We start from the raw sequence: 23541 nt of genomic DNA on the forward strand, positions 1-23541 counted from the left end.
CAGATTTGCTTACAATTCAAGGGTCACCAGGAAGTCGTGAGAGCCACCAGCCATTCCATGCTACTCCTGGGAAAGGATTACCCACTAAAATGTTTAACTGGTATAATAGGAGATAAAAATAAGGGTGCTTTAGTGATTAAATCCATGAGCCATATAATTTATTATTAAAAATAATTACTTACATTCAATATTCTTAGTATTGTAACTACAATAGTTGTTTATTTTTAAAAGAAATGTTTCCAAACTAGTATTAATAAAAATGTTGGAAGTTGATACACAAATTTCATTTTATTGCCATTAGTTAAAACTCCATATACTGTATAAAAATATGGCTTTATTTATGCTAAATTTTAAGGAGCTTTTAACTCAATCAATGTATAATAATCACATCATTCGTCCTTCTGTCTCTTCCCTCTAGCCCTTCCTATGTAGCCTGTTCACCCCACTCCCTGTCAAATTTGTGGCCTCTTAATCTTTATATATATTCTGAGTCTTCTTAATGTTGTTTGTTTGTATATTTTTAGGACTGACAACTGGGGGTCCAATAACCATTTAGGGGGCTCTAATTCTCTCCCTCTTACTAGACTTTAATCATCTGTAGCTCTTCATTTAGAGATGGGGCCTAATTTCCTCCATTCATGTTGTCTTGTCAACTGCTGTTATCATTGTTCAAGAACTAGCATTATCATTGATAAGGTTCTATTTTAGCAGCCTTATTGTTGGGAACTCATGATCACAGCTTTCCTATTGTATCTAGAAAACACGATCTTTGTAACAGACTTCCTGCTTACCTGACTCTTACGATCTTTCCTCCCTTTCTTCCACAAACCCTGCTTGTAATAGTTGTATTGTAAATGTATCAAGTGGGGCAAGACACCTCAGTCATCCATTCATGATGGGACCAGTTGTATCTGTCTATCAGACTCTGTCTGCAGCTAAGGAAATGCCTTCAATGGGAGGTGACACATATCTGTAGGTATAGGAGTAAGCATTTAGCAATTAGCACTTCTACTGGTAGGAAATTTATGTTAGCAAATTCTCCTTTGGGTTCTATGCTCTTACTAGTACAGATGATTAGTTAGGATTACACTGCCAGGTAACAGACCTCTGGGAAACAGACCTTGAGTCTAATTAGGCAGCTGTTAGTTACTACCAATATATGAATGCCACTATGAACCCCTTAGGTATATCTTGCCAGGCTGATCCTTCCTGGGGTTCATAGGCTTGATAGCTGGGGAGGACTATTAAATGCTTTCTGCAAGGCAGCACCTTCTGGTAATGTGAGAGTTCATCTCAAGTAGTAGGCTTTTGAGTCAAATTCAACTCAATCCCTCCAAGTCCTGTGTGTGAAGTACATGGTTCAGCAATAAGAACTTATCTTCACATTCTGGGTGATAATATCATTAACTTATACTGTTTTGGGAGTCTCTTAGACTCAACTGGCCAGCGAGTAAAAAGGAGGTCTCTCATGCCTAGTACTGGGGGATTTCCTAGCTAATCTAGGCTCTTGGCTCTATCACCCCAAATGGTTTAAAGTATATACCTATATATACACATACACTTGTGTGTTTTAGATGTAACTTTAGCTAAATATAAAATACTGTGAATCCATATAGATTTTTCAAATATCTTTAATGTTATGTGTCTGTCCCCCTCTCCCCCTCCCATTGTGTGTTGACATCCCTCCCCCCCACCAGTAACACCCCTTTCTTCTATCACCAGAGTCCTGTTCTCTTCCCTAACATTTCTCCTCTGCCTCACAGTCTCTGTTACTTGCCTGATTTCTGCAATTACTCCAGAGTAGATACTAACATCCAAATATTGGAGCCAAAAACCAGAGATGAGAGATGTGGCAGTTATCTAACATGTCGCCTCATTCAGTAAATTTTCTAGTTCCATTCACTAACTGGCAAATCTCACACACTTCCTTTTTCCTTACAGCTGAATAAAATCTCACTGGCTGTGTGAGCCACGTTTTCATTGCCCATTTCCAGATGAAGGAAATTTGGGTGCTTCCATTCCCTAGATTGGCTATGACCATAGTTAAGCAAGTGTCTGGAGAGCAAGACATCAAGTTCTGGATCATATAATAAATTTATAGTTAGATTCTTGGGAACTTTCCACACTGATTTCTTGAGTGGCTGACCCAGCTGACAGTCTCCCCAACAGTAAATGAGGGTTGCCTTCACCCACATTCGCACCAGGATCTGTTGCCACTTATGTTGTCGATCTTAGCCATTCTGACTCGGGTGAGGTGAAAACTCCCTGGCTGATGAGGATGATAAACACTTTTGAGAAATTTCTTAGCCTTTTTATTTTTTCTACTTAGAATTCTCTTTTCAGATACATAGCTCACTTTTAATTGGATCTTTTTGTTTTCTTAATTCTTTGGAGTTTTTGTTCTTTATACATTCTTGATATTAATCCTCTATCAATGTATAGGTGACAAAGAGTCTCTCCTACCTGTCGGCTACCGAGCTTGGATGCTTAGAATTGAAGTAATAACCTCTGAAAGAGCAGCAAGTGATCTTAACTACAGAGGCTACAATCCCAACGACTTTTTAAATTTTGTGAGTCTACTTGCCAGGGTCCCAGGACCCAGTGATTCAGACAAACATCAGCTGGGATGCTGCTGCTGTGAAGGTATTCTTAACAAAAGGTTAACATTCGAAATAGCACACATTGAGTAAAGCCGATTATCTCCATCAAATGGGTAGAAATCATGTAATCAGTTGAAGGCCTTAAGGGGAAATAGACTTCGATCCCCTCACAGAGGAAAGTCTTTCCCCATTCTAAAGCTAAAAGATAGCATGAGTTATTTTCTCTTGTTCTCGCTCAATACATTATCTATATCCATCATATATCAACGACCAGCCAAGCTGCCTCAGTGTCATGCAGGGAGGTCCAGGGATATAGTGTTCATGAGCTAGTACCACCTTGGCATGGGCTTTTTATTGATACAGCTGCCTTTGAGTAACTCATCATATTTCTCTAAGAAACCCTAATAAATCATCTACTGGTTAACTAAGCTAGACATTGGTGGAATTTTTCCCTTGCTCTGTCATCTGTGTCTGATCTGGGGTGGATATTTGTTCCAGTCTCCTCAGGAAAAGCCACATTACATATACCTGACATTACATTTCACAGCTTTATCTGTCAGAACCCGGAACAGTGACATCTGTCATCTGGTTATTGCTCTGTGTTATCTTTAGTGAAAATATAGAAGCTCTCTCTAAGTAGAAACATTCAACTAAAGTCTATCTTTTGTTTCTCTGAGAATTATATTCACTGAATTTCTGATATTTAAAGGAGGAAAGAATGTATTATATATCTTGACCAATTAATGATTTGGTCAGAAAATTACAGCTAGTGAGACTACATAGCTATGAGGGCTCAGCCCCAAACAGGACATCTGCATCATACTCTTCCAAGAATCAGGAAGCATTGCAGAAGACAGGGCAGAAAGAGGGTAAGAGTCGGAGCACCAGGAGGGACACTGAAATGTATATCCTGGACATGGCATGCTCATTGCCCTCAGAAGGCCCTGGGAGCTATGGTTACTTGCCCAAAATAAGCACAAAGTTGAGCCCATCAGTGTTTCATCACAAATGGAGAAAGGGCTGCAAAGATACCCTTCTTGAGGAACTTACTGATAATCAATAATGACCAGGAGAAGGGTGCCATTTTCTTTAGTAGTGTGGTCTCTAATAAGTTACCCATCCTTCAGTAAACAACCTCTCACCCATACTTACTCATGCCAGCAACCCTCATTTAAACCTGGTAGGTCACAAACTAGAATCGGTGTAAGAGGAGAGATTATGGGAAAAAAGAAAGGTTTCATGGAAGATGGAAGGGAACAAGAGAAAGTAGTAAGGGGGTATGAAAAGTGACCAAAATCCATTATGAACATGTAAATTGTCAAAGCAGTTTTTAGAAAACGAAAGAAAAGGGGAGAGGGAAATGTTTCCTGAATAAGAAACTCCTCCCTTCAGTTAATTAACTGATATAGTTTATTCTTATCTTCAAAGCATAAAAGCATTGTGTCCATTCATTATGATCCATGTAGAATTTTGAGCTGAAATTCATAGGCATGCAGGAAATTAATATTTAAAAGTTGAGCTAAAGTAGACCCCTTGATCTGATTTGTAACAATCACTCATTCACAATCTCACTCATAGAATAACCAAACACATCTAGCCCTTTATAAACTTCTCTCCTAACTCAGTCATGTCACTCTGTACTCAGATAAGGTCTCAAAGATATGAAATCCAGAAGAGCACTGGTATAGATGGATCTTTTAACATGGCTGCTAGAGTTTTAGGCTCACTAGCTCACAGGATCAGTCTGAGGTGATGGTAGACCTGCTTTGCAGATGAACAAAGGCTGAGATGGAAATGGTCAGCTCCTTTGCTCCTGTACTTCTTAGCTATTTCTGAGGTCTCCACAATGCTCTGTCTATGGAGAAGCAAGCTTTCCAGCAAATAAAATATTGTCAGACTCATCCAAGATAAAGAACAGGAAAGGGCAATTAGCTGTAAACTGGACTGGGACAGGGAGTCTCTTCACAGAGATGTTCTCCCCAGTGGATGCCGCCGCCTCCGTGCCTTCTTCATTGACATCCACATATGACTTGTGAACAACCTTGGATAAATACAGGCCCTTGTCCGGTGACATTCCAGAGAGATCAGCTTTGCCCACGTTGAAGATGTCCCTCATGCCTAGGGATTTCAATAGGGTGTCTAGGTCATATTTTACTGAAAGACTGAATTTAGGGATGTGGACATCCACTTCTCTTTCCACCATGTTAGAAGAGTTGGTCCACTCTCGAAGCAGCTTCACATTCAGGTGTTTTTCTATCTAAGAGTCAAAACACAGATGAGCACATGTGAGCCACACACATCACCTCTGTGTAGAACAGACGTTTTGCTAATTCCCACTGTGAATGGCTCAGCTTCATTGCTGGCTTTTCAACCATTAATACTCATGTGCTATCTATGTATGTATCTAGCTATATGTTCTTTTTCTGTTGCCCACTTCTCCTCTATATTCCCTCACTGACTTTCTCAGTGTATAGTCTGGAATTCCCTCACTATTTAGCCTTTTCCTAAACATCACTGCTTATTGCCCCTGGCATTATTTTAAACCTGCTTCCTGGATCAATCCAACTGTCTGAAACATCTTTATGAACTTGGTTCTCATTTGGCTTCTAAGATGCCATGTCTCTCTGTCCCAATTTTAATGACTTCAATCTCCCTGATGTCCTTTACTCTTGGTTATGTTATTTCTGAAGCTGAGCATGGTGTTTGCCTTACTGCAGTATTCTGACTGGCATCCCAACTCCCACACATGTACTTAGGTTTTTGAAATAGTTCTAGAAACTGACTTCTCATCATACCATCAAGCTTCTACATTTTAGTCTGTTATTTAAATACTACCTTTGAGTGTCTGGTACTCTCTAGCCAACCCTCTACAGAACCAAATGACATACTGTGTCCTTTTCCTTGTCATCTTGTTCCACAGTCTAAACCATTTCATTACTTTTCCACTCTCATAATACAAAATTATAAGATAAGGATAGATTTTCTGTCAATGAATCCTTTTTATCATCTTTTACCAGTTCTAATCCAAGTTTCCTTATAATAAAACCAAGCATATCTCATCTGAATCACACTTAGCACACAGCTACATGTGCTCCCTGCTCTCCCCAGATCAGGAGGGTCTCCTCACTTTACCTGTCTCTCTTCTATGTATCGGGTGAAGCTCACATGGAGATAATTCTCTAGGAACACCACCCCAGCCTCCTCATTCTAATTTATACATTTATTTTATTTTGCACATGATTTTATGTGAAGATTAAACTGCTCCCAAATTGCTAAGTGACTTTAACATCTTCTACCCCAGCTGACCAGAAAGCCCAAAGGCCTTACTCCCCTCTGCATTGGCCACACTGTAAGCATACTGCTCCCACAGTAACAGCTAAGCTTCTCTTACTACTGCTCCCTCTGAACTGGCATCTACCTCACTCCCTAAGCCAAATGCAAACAACCCAACCCAGCTCTTTCACCCATCTCTCCCCTCCCAGACACCAGTCCCAATTGTTTATGACTAAAGCTAGTAAGCCCTGCCCTAGACATTGGCTGACTTGCTAACTCTGTCTGTGGCCATTCTACTGTGTAAACCAGCCTCTGCAGGCTCCCAGAGGCATAGCTGTTCACCTAAGAAACTTGGTTTTATGGTGTATCTTGAGGTGCCAGCTAGGTGGTGGATACGTTGGGGTTAGATGCTGCCTACCTTTCCTTCAAGGTCTCTCGATGCTAAGAACCTTCAGCTACAACCAGGAAGAAGAGACTGAACCCAAATTCCTGCTACCACTCACTCATGACTAGTTCCTAGCTCCGTTCCTTCCTGGTTATGGTGTTATTTCCTTACAAATTCAGGATGTTAAAAATGGTGAGCCTGTGAATGTCTATAGTTACAGCAGAAAACTGTCCCTTAGAGTAACAAGGCTTCGTTAGACTTCTAGGGTCCGGGATCAGCAGTGCATTTCATTACTACAGAACAATGTCCACTAAGTGTCTCGTGAGCAGTACATGTATCATTTATATTGTGTAACATGGTGAACCTACATGACCTTTGCAATGAATGAAGAACTTGGCTTGCCTGAGTACTAAAGGGAAGGGATCATACTTAGTGCTCAGCTCCTGGGGAAAGACCACTAAGATTAGTCATGAGGCAGCAGTTGGCTCTACAGACAACACAGGCCACAAAAAGTGAAAACACACACGCACACATGCACTCACACATGTATGCATGCATGCACACACCATACACACATGTTAGCTGCAAGCTGACGTTGTCAGCCTTTTACCTGGCTCACACTGGCTGTGCCTACAGGAAGCAGAATGATCATCCTTAGCTTGTTGTTGGCATAGGGAAGCTCAAGGACTTGCATCTGTGGCTCCTTTATGAAGGCCAGCTTAAATCTTCCAGTCTGATACATCATGTCCACAACTGCACTTTTACCCTATTTAAAAAAAAAAAAAAGATTATAATTAAATTGTACTGTAACATGTGAGTGGATATGTAAGTATACTTTATTTTTCTAACATGATTATCTGTGTTATCACTGTAAAACATAATGTTAATAATATAAAATATTAGCTATACTTTTTTATTGCTTTCCTTTGCTCAGGTTATCAATTTTGTAATCCTAAAATAAGTCAAAGTTGGAGACTGTAGAACAACAAGGGTATGGAGACTATTTGAGTCTCTCAGTTAGAACACTAGTCTCTAGCTAAAACGATTCATGTGGGAAGTCAAATGACAGGCTCCCCCAATATCTCTCCTAAGCCATGTGTATACTCTCTAGGACAAAAGCCTAGCTTTATGAGTTGCCACAAGAAGTAACCACACTTCAAAACATCAAGACTTCAGGGGCTGAACACTAGGAAAGGAAAAGATTTCCACTCCTTCAGGGAGTCTCTGTCCGGTCTCATGTCCAGTGAGAAAGTTACTGTCATTTTGAAAATGAAAAGCCATTAGCAACCTACAGCAATGTTTTCATGAAATCTTTCTAAACTGTCCTTAAATTAATGTTGCATTTTATAAAACCTTGTCAAAAGTCTGGAAAATGAAATGCTTACCACACTCATGTGAAAGGGGGCTTTCGCCGTCTCTGTCTTCTGGAATTGATTTTGCCATTGTCCCTTGAAATATATAGCACTCACTAGGACCATGACGGAGGATGGGTCAATTGTACCCTTTTCAAATAAGTTTTTGATTTTTCCTTGGAGTAAAACAAACAAACAAACAAAAAAAGAACAGATATTTTATTTGGATTAACTTGTTGATAATAGATATTTGCATATTTTTTCACTAATTTTAAATTTGATGTTCCGGAAGAACCCCCATTCCTCACTATAGATCTTCCCTGTCACAGGAACTTCTAAGTCTAGGAAGCAATGCCTTAGGGATGACTCCGTTTATCCTATACCTATTCATATCTAACACATTATTGTCCAGTATTAACTTCCATACTTACGTTTAAAAGATCCCCCTCCCTCGGGTGAACAAGATAGCTTAGTACAGTGGTTCTCAACCTGTGGGTCACGACCCCTTTGGGGGGTCACATATCAGATATCCTGTATATTAGTTACATTATGATTTATAACATAGCAAAGTTACAGTTATGAAGTAGCAACAAAATAACTTTATAGTCCCTAAAATAGTGCAGTTCACAACCTGAAGAACTGTATTAGGAAGAACAGCTTTAGGAAGGCTGAGAACGCCGGGCTTAGAAGGTAAAAGCACTTACTACACAAGCTTTCTGTTCTATCAAGAGAACCTGGAAATGGAAAACTCCTGTTCTCTGATCACTACAAGAGCACTGTGACACATGAGTGTGTGTGTGTACACACACACACACACGAAAGGACTTTTTAACTAAATTAATTGTGTGTGTGTGTGTGTGTGTGTGTGTGTGCTCACTCACGCGCACGTGCATGTGTGAGTAGACATGTAGAAGTCAGAGGTAAAATGTGAACATCACTCCTCAGCTGCTTTCTGCTTTCCTCCTTGAGATGAGGTTTCCTACTGACCTGGAGCTCCCTGTTACTCTGGATGAGCCAGCCCCAGCCCTGGAACTTTTCCTGTCTCAGCTTTCCAGCAGGAAGACTACAGGCATGCATCGCCACACGTAGCTTTTTCCACACATGTTCCTGGGCATCAGACACAGGTCCTCATGCACAAGCATGAGCTCTGTATTGACATGTTGCCTCCCAGCCCTGCTTGTTTAACTGTTTTGATGGTTTGCTTGTTTTGTTGTGTTTATAGTAGTGGTTTTTAATTGTTTCTTACTTAGCAGCTTCATACATATATGCAATAAAATTTTTTCTTTCTCACCCTACAAATCTCCTTCCAGCTGTTTCCCATTCTCACTGAAATGACATTTAGACACAGTAAGTCCCTGTCCTAGTTTCCTTGCTTTGTGTATGTGACCCACTGAATTTAAAAAGGGTTGTCTGCATAATGGTCATTGTAGTCCAGGCTGTCCTGGAACTCACTGTGTAGAGCAGGCTATTCTGAAGTTCACTGTTTACATCAGGTTGTTCTGGAACTCACTTTGTAGACTAGGCTGTCCCGAGACTCACTGTTTAGACCCAGCTGTCCTAGAACTCAGTGTGTAAACCAGGCTGTCCTGTGCAAGCCAGGCTGACTTAGAGGTTGTTGTGTAGACAAGGCTTTCCTGAAATTTGCTCTACAGACAAGACTATTTAGAATTACACTGATAGTCACCCTGACTTCTCATCTAGATGCACCCCATTCTGGGTCATTTACCTTCAAAGTATATAGAGAACTAGTATAGAGCAAATACAAGTAGTGTGTAATAAAGATAATTTAAAGGCATATTTGAAATCAGAAATGTGTTTGGAAGGTACTAGAAGTTGTCTGCTTTGTAAATATTCTGGCCAATGCTAAGCATCCAGCTGCCCCAGTGCCTTCCAGTGCATTGTGACCTAGAAATTTGTAATGTAACCTGTCACTTGATAGGAAGCACAAGTAGGCTCAAGCATCCAACTCTAATCTTAATAAAGAGTTTTATTTTCATTATAATCTTGAGGCTACATCATAACTATCATATTATAGCAATAGATATACAAAGATGCTCAAAATATGTTTCTGAATGAATGAGAGAATTAATTTTAATAAAAATTGCTAACTTTATGACATTTCTTTAAAATAGAAAGGGTGTTCATTTCTTTCCCAGAGTCTCTTGGCATAGGAAAAATGATTGTAAGATATATTCCTAAGTATGTTCTAAATTATTCATTGCATTTAGACTTTATATTAGTGTGATTATTTGTACGTTTGGTCCAGGGAGTGACACTGTTAGGAGGTGTGGCCTTGTTGGAGTAGGTGTGTTACTGTGGGCATGGATTTTAATACCCTCACCCTAGCTGCCTGGAAGTGAGTATTCTGCTAGCAGCCTACAGATGAAGATGTAGAACTCCTCTCACCTTCTCCTGTACCATATCTGCCTAGATACTGCCATGTTTCTGCTTTGATGATGGTGGACTGAACCTCTGAACCTGTAGCCAGCCCAAAATAAATATTGTCCTTGTAAGAATTGCCTTGGTCATGTGTGGGGCAGTGGGCTGTGAGAGGCAGCTGAGTACCTGGTCAGGTTGGCTTCGAACCCCAGAGACCCTCAAGGATGGTAGCAGTTTGGCCTTGCTCCCAGGACCCCTGGCTGCTTTCACATAGCCACAGCCCTCTACAGCCCCTCCCAAAGAGAGGTTTGTGGCCATGATCACATAGCACAAGTAGAGGGCTTGACCACAGGCCGCAGAGCCTCAAGACATCTCCATATTCATGAGATGCCTAAATGCCAGAGGGCATAGCCAATTAAGCATTTCTTCTTAGACCCTCCTCTTTACAAAAGGTATTTAAGCTCAGGCCCGCCCTGAGAACACGGGGTATAGCTTCATCCATTTTCCACCATGACAATAAATATCCTACGACTATATCTTAAGACCCTGACTACCTCTTTTCTTTGGGGCCCACTGTGGGGAACTGTGGAGAAGGTCTTCAACTGACAACCTCTCCACCAACTCAAGAGAGATAGCTGAGCCAGCCATGATCCAGCCAAGGGAGTGACCAAGAGTCTCATTCTGGCAGAGCACCTCCAGAGTTCAAGACCAGGTGGTTCTGACCAACCGCCTTGGCCAGGGATCTCCAATCCAAGAGATCTGCCCCCATGGGACCTCAGACTGTGTTCTTCCACCCCTGAGAGAAGCCCTGTGGCTTCTCACAGCCCAACTGCCCAGCACAGTGTGGAGTGAGCACAGTCAAATTCCCATGCCTCTGCCTTTCTGAGCCCCAGCTCCAGCCGCCTGGAGGGGACAGACACGGGACCCACAACTCAATCCGCAGAACCCACGCCCAAGTGGTCACCAAAGCCCAACAGTGTCTGTTCACAGCAGTAAAACCCTAACTAAGACAACTAGTCTTCACCTTATAGACTTCATACTAGTTGACTTCAGCTTCCTTGTAATCATAGCAAGGCAAGACGTTTCCCAATGAAGCATAAAGTTTGTACACATACAGATACATGTACACACACATACAATCATCCTTACCATTAGTTTTATTCTCAACCCAAGCATTAATACTTTTCCTTGCCTCTTCTGTAGATAGTTCAAAATCAACAGTCTGCAGCTTGGCTTGGTACAGTTTCTCACAACATCTTATGTATTGCTGTAAAAGAAAGGACAATTGAGAGGCAGCGGAAAAAGAGTGCAAGAAAGGGTCTTAACAGACAGCACAGTGAGTAAATCACTTCCTAAGCAAGTGTGAGGAGCTGAGTTCACATCACCAGACCCATGTAAAAGTCAGGTGTGGCAGCATGCACTTGTAACTCTAGTTTTCCCACAGGAGATGGAAAGCAGAGACAGGTGAATCCCTGAAGCAGGATAGCTGGCCATAAGCAGTGGTGAGCAACAAGGAAAAGACCTCGTTTTAGAAAAAAATGGAAAGAAAAAACTGACACACAAAGCTGTCCTCTGACTTCCATATACACATGTGTGCTTCAGGTACTCCTGCAGCAACACACACACACATACACACACAGACACACACATAAAACCCTTACAGTTTAGAATGTTCTAAAGTCCTAACACAGAAACAAAAATCTGCTCCTGTCCTAAGCTAAAGTGGAATAATATCTGTGAACACTTGTCTTTAAATCCAAGGATTTGCAAAAATAAAAAAAATGTCCATAAACATTTGTTTTCTCGTTATATCACAGGCTTTCTTACAGCAGTGCATTCAAGTCAAAATGATGAATTTCATACAATGGGCACTGGGCACTCTTTTTGCTTGTCCCTATGTTTTCCTCTTCAAAGTAAAGAACAAGAGTCTTACAAGAAAACTTGTTAAGTATAGTGGCTAAATGGCTGCCTTCTTTCCTCCAGAAAAATTCAAAACCACCATTCCAAATCAATACTTATCTACTCCCGTGTCTGAGTCACTGTTTGAAAGAGGCAAAGAAAAAAAAAAAAAGTATAGCAGCTCAAAGGACACATTCCGTGACTTCCATCACCACAGGCACTCAACAGAGCACATTGTGAGCTTCTGTCAGAGTAAAAAGCTCTTAGAATATCTGCAGGACCAAGGTGGTCCACCCACCTCAAGTGCAAAAATTCTATCAGAGATGTGTTATATCCATGACAGCTTAAGCAACCAGACTGGGAAAGACAAACAGAAATTTGAGGCTTCTTCTCAACACTTCAGCAATCCCAGTCAAACAGAGATGAACCAAGGACAACAGCATTTCATGTCAGTCATGTCAGGATAATTATCTCTGTGACCTTTGTCAACTAGAATTTTTAGAATCTATTTTATGTTTTTTCTATATTTATTTATTCATTTTTAATTGGATGTTTTATTTATTTACATTTCAGATGCCTTCCCCTTTCCCCATTTCTCCTCCCTAAAAACCCCTCTATTCCATTCCCCTTTATCCTTTTTGCTTTTATACCATTTTAATTACATGCAAGTATTAAGGTCAGTTCTAGATTGAGGAAGTAGCAATACAATAGATGCAAATAGTCAAGGAACAAGCAAGACAATAAACACAAATAGTCAAAGAACAAGCAAGGCAATAAACAAAATTCCATGAACATTCCCTTGATCACTGTTTCTAGGGGATTATCAGGATGACCAAAATATCTGAGCCAACTTCCCTGTCCTAGCCCAAAGTTATTTTCATGTCTGGAGCCTACTTCCTTGTTCTAGCCTAAAATTTAGATTCCTGCCTGAAATTACTTCTTTGTTCTAGCATTATGTCAGATTCCTGCCTGAAGCCCACTTCCTTGTCCTTGGCCCATGTTTTATGTTTTATAGTCTCTAGTATTTGTGGAAATTTTGTGTCTATGACACAGCACAATAAAACAATTGTATGACACTTCATTGTGATGAACTCAGAAGTGACTGGTGCTGGAGATTAAGCAAACATTCAGTGAAACTCCACACTTCAGTGCTGCTGGTAAGAGCTGAAACCCATCTCTAATTTTGGAGCTAGAAAAATATCTAATCCTCTTATTTTAAGGAGAGAAATTACTTACCCAAAGTCATGTATGTAAGTGGAAGGAAACCTCTCATCTCTTGGCTCATATTGAATGTGCTGTCAACTACCTCTTGATAGTCTACAGTCCAAGGCCATTGCTAAAAATCAGAAATGTATTTCACCTTTCTTCTCATCCTCAAAGGGCAACCCTTGCAAATGCCTTCATTTTGTGCTTCACCTCTGACCTTAGTTCTTGTACAGCTTTAGGGATTTGGCAGAGAAAGGAAGTTTCATGTGATATTACAGAACTCTAAGTGAGACTTTTGATAAAGCCATGTCTTGGAAACTCTAAGCTCAAATTCAACATTGTAAGAATATCATGAGCTCTGCTCACTCTCTCTTGATCTTCTATATGAATTCAGAGGGTGCCATGTGTGCTCACCTTGTGGAATGCTATTGCCTTCGTCCCATAGATTCTATTAGCGATGCTGAGGGAGTTCTGTTGGTTAATGTGGGATACCAGGGCTCTGAACTCAGGATGCATCCTTCCACCTTGGCTGCACTAAGGAGTGATGAACAGAGAAGACACATGATTGCTTTCTGGCCACTGAAGAGTTAGAAATAATAAAAAGTACAATATCTGCAGAGCAAAAGATTTGCCTTCCAATAGACAGAGTGAACACAAGATGAATTTGATTTCCCTTAGCAAAATGATCTCAGTCAACCATGCAAGCTCATGTGTACTTACCTGCTGATCCTAATAGTTTAATTCAAAAGCATAAGTTTTCATAGACAAAGAGATTCTAATGCAATTTTTGCTACTGTCTGCATATTTATATTTCTATTTTCGATGCTTGGTCTTTTCTTTTATATTTTTGACAGTTTGTTACCTGTAGTGTGTGTGTGTGTGTGTGTGTTCTATGCACTGTGGTCATATTTTCTTCTACATTACCATCTTGTCCCTCTTAGATTCCTGTTGACCCTTTCTTCCTAACTAGGGAATGGTGTTGCTAGAAACTCAAACTCATTATGTATATCAGTCCATCATTGAACTTGGCAACAATATTCTGGCCTCTGCCTCCTAAGTGCTGAGATTGCAGGTATGAATCAACACACCCAAGCAAGGTCTCATTTTCTGAATGACTACTTAAACCAATACTTTAACCTTAACTAACAAGATTTAGTACATTCGTTTATTCTATGCAGTAGCAGTTCTGCTAAGTTCGTAACCGTAATACATATGAATAATGATTAAGAATTCATAGATGCCAAAAATGCAATGACTACATTTCCTGAATAATGGTTCTTAATAAGTAGGGTTTCTGAGGTTTCAGTTATGTCTGTTTATGTGTCTGTGAATGAGCCTATGTCTATGTCTCTATCTGTGTGTATTTATCCATATACCCATGAACTACTAAAAATACTATCTTGAGAGAATTCTCTGTAAATGAGTAAATACCCCTTTGAGAATAACTAGGTACCATTGTCTCAGAGCATGTGGATGGGGCTGTATCAGGGACAGCATGTAATTAAAAGCCAGTCATTTCTCAGTGACTCTCAGTAGAATGACAAAACAACAGTGCCTGGTGAAACTGGCAGCATCAACAGCAGACTAGGGCACAGAACAAAACAGTCTGAATGACAATGGTCAGATTGAAAGACAGTATAGAGAGGCTTTATCTTTATCACCCTGGGCTAAATTCAACACTCTTCCATAATTATTGGGACTGTTAACAAATGACTCTAGGACACAGCTGGCTTCCTTCTGGCCCCAAGAGAGAGCTCCACTCATCCAGACTGGTGGATAGCTTCTTGGTGTGTAATGCTGAGAGTACTTCATATGGATAGAAGCACTGATAGCCACATACCTCAGTAGAATTTTTCATCCTTGCTTTTAAGAATCCTGAAAAGTTGTCATAGTGGAGTACCTGAGAAAATAAAAGAGATCAACTGGCCTCAAAAGTAATATATGATCTATTAAATCTGAGAGCTGTATTCATACTTCTATATCTGGTCAAGACCAGTATCAATAAATAACATCGAATACTATTATGTTCAAGGTCCTGAGTTAAGTCCTGCGGTCTCTTACCTAACCGTCCTGACAACTGCACAGGTAAACTCTATCACCTTCGTTTAATGTTTGAAAAACTTAGACAAGAAGTGACAAGCACCCTTACCCCCAGTCCACAGTTTACCAGGTTCTAGGAGCAGAACTCTATTATGGCAGGCCACTCAGCCTTCTTCCTACTCTTCAGGCCTTTACTAGAGCACAGCTCATGGAAAGCCCTGGAAACATAGCAGTTTCCCAGTAAAGTAACAGCAAGACAAGCAACTATACTAAGAATTATCAAGAGATATTTTCTAGACATTCGGAATAAGAGAAATCCATAGATTGGAAAGATCTTGCAGCCAGGGTCATGTGACATGTCACCATTCCTCTGGATGTAAAATGGGAATAACAACCTCTGCCTGCTAACAGGGTTGGCATGAATACATTTGGTAATAAATTCCTTTTTTAAAATGTATTTAAAATCTTATAGTGGTTTTTGGTTTAAAATTTTAGATCAAAAGAATAGTACCAAACATGTATTCTCTATTATGTTCAAATTGCCAAAATAATAGCATTAGAAGTGATAATAGAGGGGCTGGATCTAGGTCCCCTACATGCTTGTAGCAGATGTCCAGCTCGATCTTCATATGGCATCCCTAACAATTGAAGTGGGGGATGTTTCTGACTTTGTTGCCTACCATTGGATCACTTTCCCCTACCTGGACTGCCTGGTTGGGCCTCAGTGGGAGAGGAGGTTCTTGGTCCTGATGGGACTAGATGTCCCAGGGTGAGGTGGTACCCAACTGGGGCATCCCCTTCTCTGAAGAGAAGGGGAAGAGTAATAGGGAAAAGATTTGCAAGGGTAGCACTGGGAGGAGAGAAGGGAAGGGGCTACTATTGGGATGCAATGCAAATAAAAAATAAGTTATGGAAAAATTGAAAAAGTTACTAAAGAAATGTATTTGATATAAAAGCATCTATATGTACTGCACTGATTTATATTACACTCCACTATTTAAAACTTGTGCCTTTCTAACAAACATCTAAGCATGCCTTTTCATTACACAACATATTTTTTTTTAATGAAAATGGCTGAGGTTTATCAGACAAGGAGGAGCACATGACAAATGTCTGGTTTCTTGGGGTGTTTAGCTTCGTGTTACCTTTTCCATTTGCTCTGCGCTCTTCCCCCTGGCACCCAGGAGAAGCATGCTTAAAGCATAAAACGTAGTGAATGGAGAAAAGAAGACGTTGTTTCCCACGTTGCTACTGCTCAGCTCTTTGTACACATCAAGGCAAAATTCAGTATTTGCTGTGGTGATGGGATCCATTTTCTCCCAAACAATGCCTACAAGTAGAGCAGAGAGACTTCAGTCCTTGTGTGCTTACTTTCTATGCTTTAGAATACCTCTTTTCCTGGAGTATGTGTAAATGCTTACGCTTTGAAGACTCAGACAAACCATTGTTTTCCCACCAAACTGCCCCTGTTCAGAACCTCACAGGAGAAGGGTATCGGCTCTCCACTCAGTTTCACAGAAACAACCTGCCACCTGCCAGTTTTATCCCCTTCTTGGTACTCTTCCAAGAATGTGAAGAAAAGCTAGGAAGGTGACCCAGTCAGAGCCATATCAGGGGAGAAACAGAAAAGGAAAAACCTTAGAGAAAAAAAGGTTGATGCTTCAGTGTGTGTTGTTTTAGGGAAAGAGCATATGGGGAAGGAAAATCTAATCCTACAGACACTGATGGAGCACCAGGAAGAATGGAGCTACAGAAACAGCAAGCATCAAGTGTAGTTCCTGACAACAAAGAGACTTCATTCTTCACAGGGTTCGTTGTCAACAAACACTTCTTTGCTTTGTCTTCCTGGTAGTCAGTCTTACTCCACTGTCTGCCTCCTGGGTAACCCCTCAGTCTCAGATTCAGGATCTTTCTCCGTTGCTAGCAACTGTTTATCATAACTCATCAAACTTCAGACCTGAGTCTTATCTGCCTTTACACCCACACCCTAGGTGGCCTCATCCCACTCAGGTTCACTTCTCACCAACACCCTGATAGGTCCTAGCTAGAATTCAAGTATAAAATGTGCCCCATAGGCCCATGAACTGAATAGCTGGTCTCAAGCTGGTGAAACTATTTTGAGAGGTTCTGGGAATGTTAGGTAGAATCTGTCTGGAAAAATGATATTACTAGGTTTATGTACTTGGAGCTATTCATTTTCTCTCCTTGCCCCTGTCCCTGTCCCTCTCCCTCGCCCTCTCCCTGTCCCTGTCCCTCTCCCTGTTCCTCTCCTTCTCCTGCCCCTCTCTCTTTCCCTCTCCCTGTCCCTCTTCCTCTCCCTTTTCTTCTCCCTCTCCTTCTCTCTCACTCTCTGCCTCTTCTTTGTTCCCTCTATAATGTGTTCTATTCTATCATTCCTTCACTATGTTAGAATGAGCTTTCTGAAACTACAAGCTAAGTAGAACCTTTTCTTACATTTACATTTGTTTCCCCAGATGTTTGGTTACAGCACAAAAAAAAAAAAAATTCTGACTTTGTTTTGAATTTATGCTACTCCTCAATTCCAGACAGACATATACAACCACATACTTGATATCTTCACTTACAGCCCTGAGGGGTCCTTCAGATCTGACATGATGGAGAGGAAGGCTTGGCTCCTCGGCCCTCCACACTGCCTCCTCCATCATGGCTTTCCTCATTTGCAGAACTTCCGGTTCCACTTTCCCAGTTTTCAGCCTAGTAACCTGGAGGTTCTTCTTTAATACTTTCTCACTCTTATTCCCCTTCAGTCTATGAAAATATCTTTTTCCTCTACTTTTAAAAATACTGTCACTCTTTCTGATTTTACCACTTTAGTCAAAGCTTTCCTCCTCCCTCCTGACAATATTGCAACACCTAGTTACCATCTTCATTTTTTTATGTCCCCTGTTGTGTTTTCTTGAGAGGCAAGAGTGGTGTTACTTAAAGGTCAGATGCCCTGTTCCTCTGTACTCAGCATCTTCAGTACCGTACCATTCTCAAAGAGAAGCCAATAACCATAACCATAACCAGCATGGCAGTTCCCTGACCTGACTCTGGCCTTCTCAGGCTTCATCTCTGCTATACTGCACTGACTCTCAATACTTTAGATTTTCCTCTCATCCAGTATGCTAAGCATGTCCATCTCGGGCTGTCTACATTGGTTATCCTTCCTCTGAGCTGTTCTTTCCACCAGTTCTCCGAAGGCTCACTCTTTTTCTCTTCAGGAATACACTGCATCAGTAAGCCTTTCCCTGGCCATTCCCTTTGAAAACCTAGCCACATCCCTACATCATAGCTCTTCAGTGTATCTTCCTAGAACATATCACCTGATTCACTAAACATGCCGCTTATTTTATCTGATCGACTCCCTAGATGTCTGGCTCCATCAAATCATGGATTCCCTTTTATTCTCACTGATGGACATATAGATGCCCCTCATAAACATATGTGAAGAGATGGGATTTTAATCCAGTAAGTCCAGCAACATACAGATATGCACAGAAGTCAGTGGAAGTGCAGAGGAGGGAAGCAGATCTACCCTGAGAAGCACAGTCTGCTTCTGCTGGAGAGTAGGAGAGTTTGCCAGGAATGTGCAAATAGGCAGAATATCCATGAGAAAAACAAAGTGTTGAAAAGAGACCAACATGCAGAAAAAAAAAATATAGATCCAGAAAACAAAGTGGGAACCCAAACAGCATGCAAAGTGGGGCTAGAGACAAGTAAGACTTGCCTTTAGAAGCAAACATACCCCACTGAGAAGTCAGACTGCCCAGAGAGCTCTTATGGAGTTGAGCTACCAGGTAATCTAGTTAGCATAGACCATCTGTGACCTTCTTCCCATCTGCCCTCCTTTCTGATTTTTTCTGATTCTCTGCTTACTGTTCTGCCTCCCCTCCCCTGGTTTCTGGATAGCACATTTTAAATGTTAATTACCCAGCAGCCAGCAAGAGAGCTGGCTGTGAATAGATTCCATGTGTGCTAAAGAGAAGATTTTAAACTTCCGGTCCCAAGAGGTAAGTCTTAATTGCCTAAACCAATTAAAACAATTCTGCATTCCTTGTCAGTGGGTGGCTTAGAACTCAGAAAGTTCTGGAATCCTTGCTAAGGAAATCTTTTCTCTGGAAAAATGTCAATAAGAGACCCTTAGGAGAATCTGCTTTTTCAGAGCTGCGCTGTCTCCATGTGGCTACCATTAGAATAGCTTTGCATGACCATGAGGTAACTAACTAGTCAAAGAGAAAACCCAGTGTGCCAGAGAAGAAAGAGGAGGGAAATTTGAGTCCTTAATGACTCACACCTGAGTGGGTGGATTAACATGGCATTTCTTGTCATGTCTTATAACAGCTTTTCTTGCTTTGTAAATGAAAGGCTTTAGTTGAGTCTTCTGTGGCTACTTGCAGCTAAAAGCATGACTGCTTACTTCAGGAAATCTGTTTATGCCTACTTGTCCTCTAAGATCAACAGGGCCACTTACGAAAACTCATAGTTTTCTAATGCATCTATGCATTTTAGTTAGACCCTCACAGATCTGAAAACACTTCATTCTTTTACCTCTTATCTCTCACATATAGTTCCACATGTTTTTAGAACCCTAGGCTAAGCACATGTTCCCTAGGACAGTGTAGCAAACCAGTATTCCTCCCTGCTTCTGTCCATTGACTGTAGTCACTACCGTGTGTTTTCAGCCATGCCCATTTGACCTGAGCTCATCAGAGGTGTATTCTCTGGGGTGTGACCTAGTGTGTCACTGATTTAGGAATGTATGTCATGCTCCCTTTCAAAGCTCAGTGTTTTGTGTTCTGTCATAAAGAACTGAGGGCACATGGTCCTCAGGTCTGAGAGAGGGAGGGGTGCCTGTGGCTCAACCACATGCTGTCAGGCAACCAACCGAGAAGCAAAAGGAAATGTGTCACCCGTGAACTTTCAAAACAGTGAGCCATGGCATTTACTCAGTGATGCTCACCACCTCATCCTGCAATTACCAATGGTCACACTAAATTCAGTCCCGTGCACTAGCTGCTCTGTGTTTTAGTTCTGACCCCACCCAGCATGGCGCACTAGAGCCAAGCCTGAGCTAGATGCGACTTTCCTTTTGATTTTTTTTTTAAACAAAAATATTTCAGGGGGCTTTGCTGAACTCGTGTCACTGTGCAGCCCAAGTCTTCAGAGCAAGGTTCTGTCCTTCAGCTTAATCTTAATACATCTCTCCATAACATCTATAGTAGTGTCCTTGGAAAACACTTATTTGGTAATCTTAATGATAAAAGTCCACCCAATACTGAGGTCCATCCAAGCTGGCCTCTCTCCATATATACTCTGCTCTGTACTGGGTGGAGTTACTAGGTGAAATCATTCTAGGATGTAATTTCAAGTAAATGTAATTTTTTAAATTTATGCCATTTTGATTATAAAGCAGTCACTGAACCCTGCAATTACTAGGCTTCTTAAAAGACTTTAAAATACAGTGGGGTATTACTTACTGTGTTCTGTAATTTTAAAATTCTGACTATTTCTTTCTTTATAATCGTGAACAGAAAAGCTCAAAGCATCAAACCTCTGCCCCTGGGAGGCAGCATTCTGGGACTACACAGGTTCCTCTCCTCTTCACTCACCACTTTAAGCTAATTCACTCTCTTTTACCCTAATCTCAGACCATACTTTTTAATTTCTTTAGATGATACCCTTTATTTGTATCTGTTCTTGTAAAATATCAATTTGTTGGGTGATATACATTTGGCTTTCATAAACAATCTTCTGTTAAGTGGTTTATTCTTCATTAGTACAATATATTTGGGATGTATACATGTTGCTCCAGATATAACACTTCTGCTAGGGAATTCTTGTATTTTCGTCATATGTTAGCCTACTTACTCCCCGGGACTGACTCTTCAATAGCACCTACATCACAACATCATAGGAAGTGCTGTGAACAATGTCTTCATATGCCCTGTTTACACATCCACACTAAAATGCCTTTGAGATAAGTGATTGGATCACAGTTCCACATACACACCGAGTACTATATGTGCAGGATTCAAAGTCTTTAGTCTTCAAGGGTGAGCTATGCCTCTGCAGTTCTGCAGAGGATGCATTGGGAGCTTGAGAGATTGTACACTGCTAGGACTGGAATTGTGGTCCATCTTTCCTGAGCCTCCTGCTTCTCCCAATCACTGCCACGTGCTATTAAATAATGCAACAGCATTGGCAGCTAACTTCAACAGATAAGAGTATGTAAACAGTACAGCTTGCCTGACCTCACAGCTGAATCTGGCTGCACACCATACAAGGAACAAAAGTGCTAAGTTCATATTTTTAAAGATGTTGGAAATTTATAATTACATAATGTCATGAGCTTTGTTGTCCACAGGTTTATAATGCAGCATTCAAGATGTCTATAATCTCAGTTAATTCTCTAGAACTCTACCTTTATAGCAATAAACACAAATCTTTTACAACAGTTATAGTTTCAAAATTGCACTCAATTAATTTTATGCTCTAGCCTTTACTGACATTTTTTCTACATCTGGGTGATTGTCTTTGCATAAACAAAATAATGTGTGGCTGAATTACAGATTTTGGCCAGGTGAATATGGGTTTTATCACTAGAATTATCATTTCTTGAGGGAAGAAAAATAAATTTATGAACTTATCAATGTTTTCATGTTTGCCCAGAACAAATATATACTAGAGAAAATAACACTGAATATTTTATCACTTCTACAGGAATGAAGACTGGCCGGTTAATTTACACAAAAAAGAACACACTGGGTAAAAGCATATGAATCCTGAAAAACATGTATAGATCCCATCATGACCAAACTGATCTGCAGAGGGAAAGCCAGGAGCTTCACGAAGATGATGCAGTGGAATTTGAAAAGAAGGAGAGAATTTTAGAAAGCTTCCTTGAACATCTCTGTACTTTCCTGCCTGAATTTTAGGACAAGAAACATCTGCCAGGAAAGTGGAAGGTGTAATCTAAAGGTAGCTGTGGGAGAAAAGGAAGCAAAGAAAGATTCCTGACCTTCTTGTCCTTTTTAGGTTTAAAAGAAAAATGAAGAGAAGAGATGGTTCAAGAAGAGATGGTTTTATTCAGGAAATGTCAGGAGAGGAGCATGTATTAGACATAGGACTGTGCAGAGACACAAAGTCTTGGTCAGCTCTTTCAGAGCACATATATGACAAAGAGCTCAGCTTATTACCATCAGGACACTGCCTGGTAAAAGTGCACACAGAGAAACTCACAGACACAGGCACAAAGAAACACACACATACACAGAGAAAAACCCACAGACACAGACCCCTCAACCTACAGAGACAAAGAGAAAGAGGGAAAGGATGGAGAAGAAGAGGGAGAGGGAAAAGGGGAGGGGGGAGGGGGAGAAGGGGAGAAGGAGAGAGGGGGGAGAGAGGGAGATAGATAGGGAGAGAGAGAGGAAGAGAGAGGGAGAGAGAGAGGGAGAGAGAGGGAGAGAGAGGGAGAGAGAGAGAGAGAGAGAGGGAGAGAGAGAGATACATAAACAGAGAAAGACACACACAGAGAGAGAGGAATTTACAGATAGACACAAACACACACAGACATACACACTCAGAGAGAAATTTACCCCCCCACACACATGCACACAGACACACATACACACACTTCCATATGCACACACAGAGAAATATCACAGAGACAAAGCGATAATACTTATCTAAAGAATTAGAATTAATATAAATAAAAATATAATCATAATTTTCCCTAAAACAATCAGATTAGTGAAACATAGCTGAATTAATGGTTTTATGATGCGCATTTTCAATGCTATTCAAATATGCTAATAACCTTATTAAAAGGGCAGAGAAGAGCCGCATTCAGTTAAATAATAAGCTACCCCTCATCTGACTCATTACACACTTGTCAAGTGTCATATTTTACTCTTATTTGTCGCCCTCTGACAACAATTCTACTCATAAAGTACAGAAAGATTTCTCTTTACCTTTGTTGCTTTCTGATGGTGATGGGAACAGTTTAGCAGGTTTGACTGGAGCTGTGTCCCTCCAAAGGAAATATAAGCCTTCACTTTTTGCTCCTCCCTTTCCACTGTGTTGTTATGATTCAGCTCTCCACCTGCTGGGCAGGAAGTACAGCTCCAAGAAGGAAGTCCCTCAGAAGGCCTTATAGTGGCTTTGGAAGAATTACCAATGAAGAGTGCTTTCTGGATCACACTGTACTTATTATTCTCCTCCTGCTTTACGAACAAAGAATCATCAACAAACCCAACTTCCACTGAAGGAAATCCAGCTATCTTTCCAAAGAGAATAGTGTGAACACCTCCCATTGCTAGAGCCCATGTCAACTTTTCCGGGGTTGTCGGAGTCATTATAAACAACACGACGTCATGCAGTCAGAAGGATCCTGATGCTAACA

General features: G+C 40.8%; 1 protein-coding gene across 1 annotated transcript; it reads right to left on the minus strand.

Annotated features, from left to right (window-relative positions):
• Positions 1–3992: 3992 nt before the first annotated feature.
• Positions 3993–23318, minus strand: Serpinb11 (serpin family B member 11). The gene is made up of 8 exons (XM_034513207.2): positions 23111–23318; positions 16280–16464; positions 14935–14994; positions 13509–13628; positions 11139–11256; positions 7644–7786; positions 6869–7024; positions 3993–4857 (listed from the first exon to the last, which is right to left on the minus strand). The coding sequence occupies exons 2-8, from the start codon at positions 16445–16447 to the stop codon at positions 4456–4458; spliced, it is 1167 nt and encodes a 388-aa protein (XP_034369098.1). The 5' UTR covers positions 16448–16464; positions 23111–23318; the 3' UTR covers positions 3993–4455.
• Positions 23319–23541: the final 223 nt, after the last annotated feature.

This window comes from Arvicanthis niloticus, chromosome 10 (assembly GCF_011762505.2).
Source record: "Arvicanthis niloticus isolate mArvNil1 chromosome 10, mArvNil1.pat.X, whole genome shotgun sequence".
Classification (NCBI taxonomy): Eukaryota; Metazoa; Chordata; class Mammalia; order Rodentia; family Muridae; genus Arvicanthis; species Arvicanthis niloticus.

Coding starts and splice junctions, on each gene's coding strand:
- Serpinb11 (XM_034513207.2), bottom strand. CDS start 16,447: ATGGATCCCATCACCACAGCAAATACTGAATTTTGCCTTGATGTGTAC. Junction 11,257..13,508: donor AGGCAATAGCATTCCACAAG/GTGAGCACACAT, acceptor TTTCTTTTACAG/CAATACATAAGATGTTGTGA. Junction 7,025..7,643: donor CCCCCTTTCACATGAGTGTG/GTAAGCATTTCA, acceptor TTTTTTAAATAG/GGTAAAAGTGCAGTTGTGGA.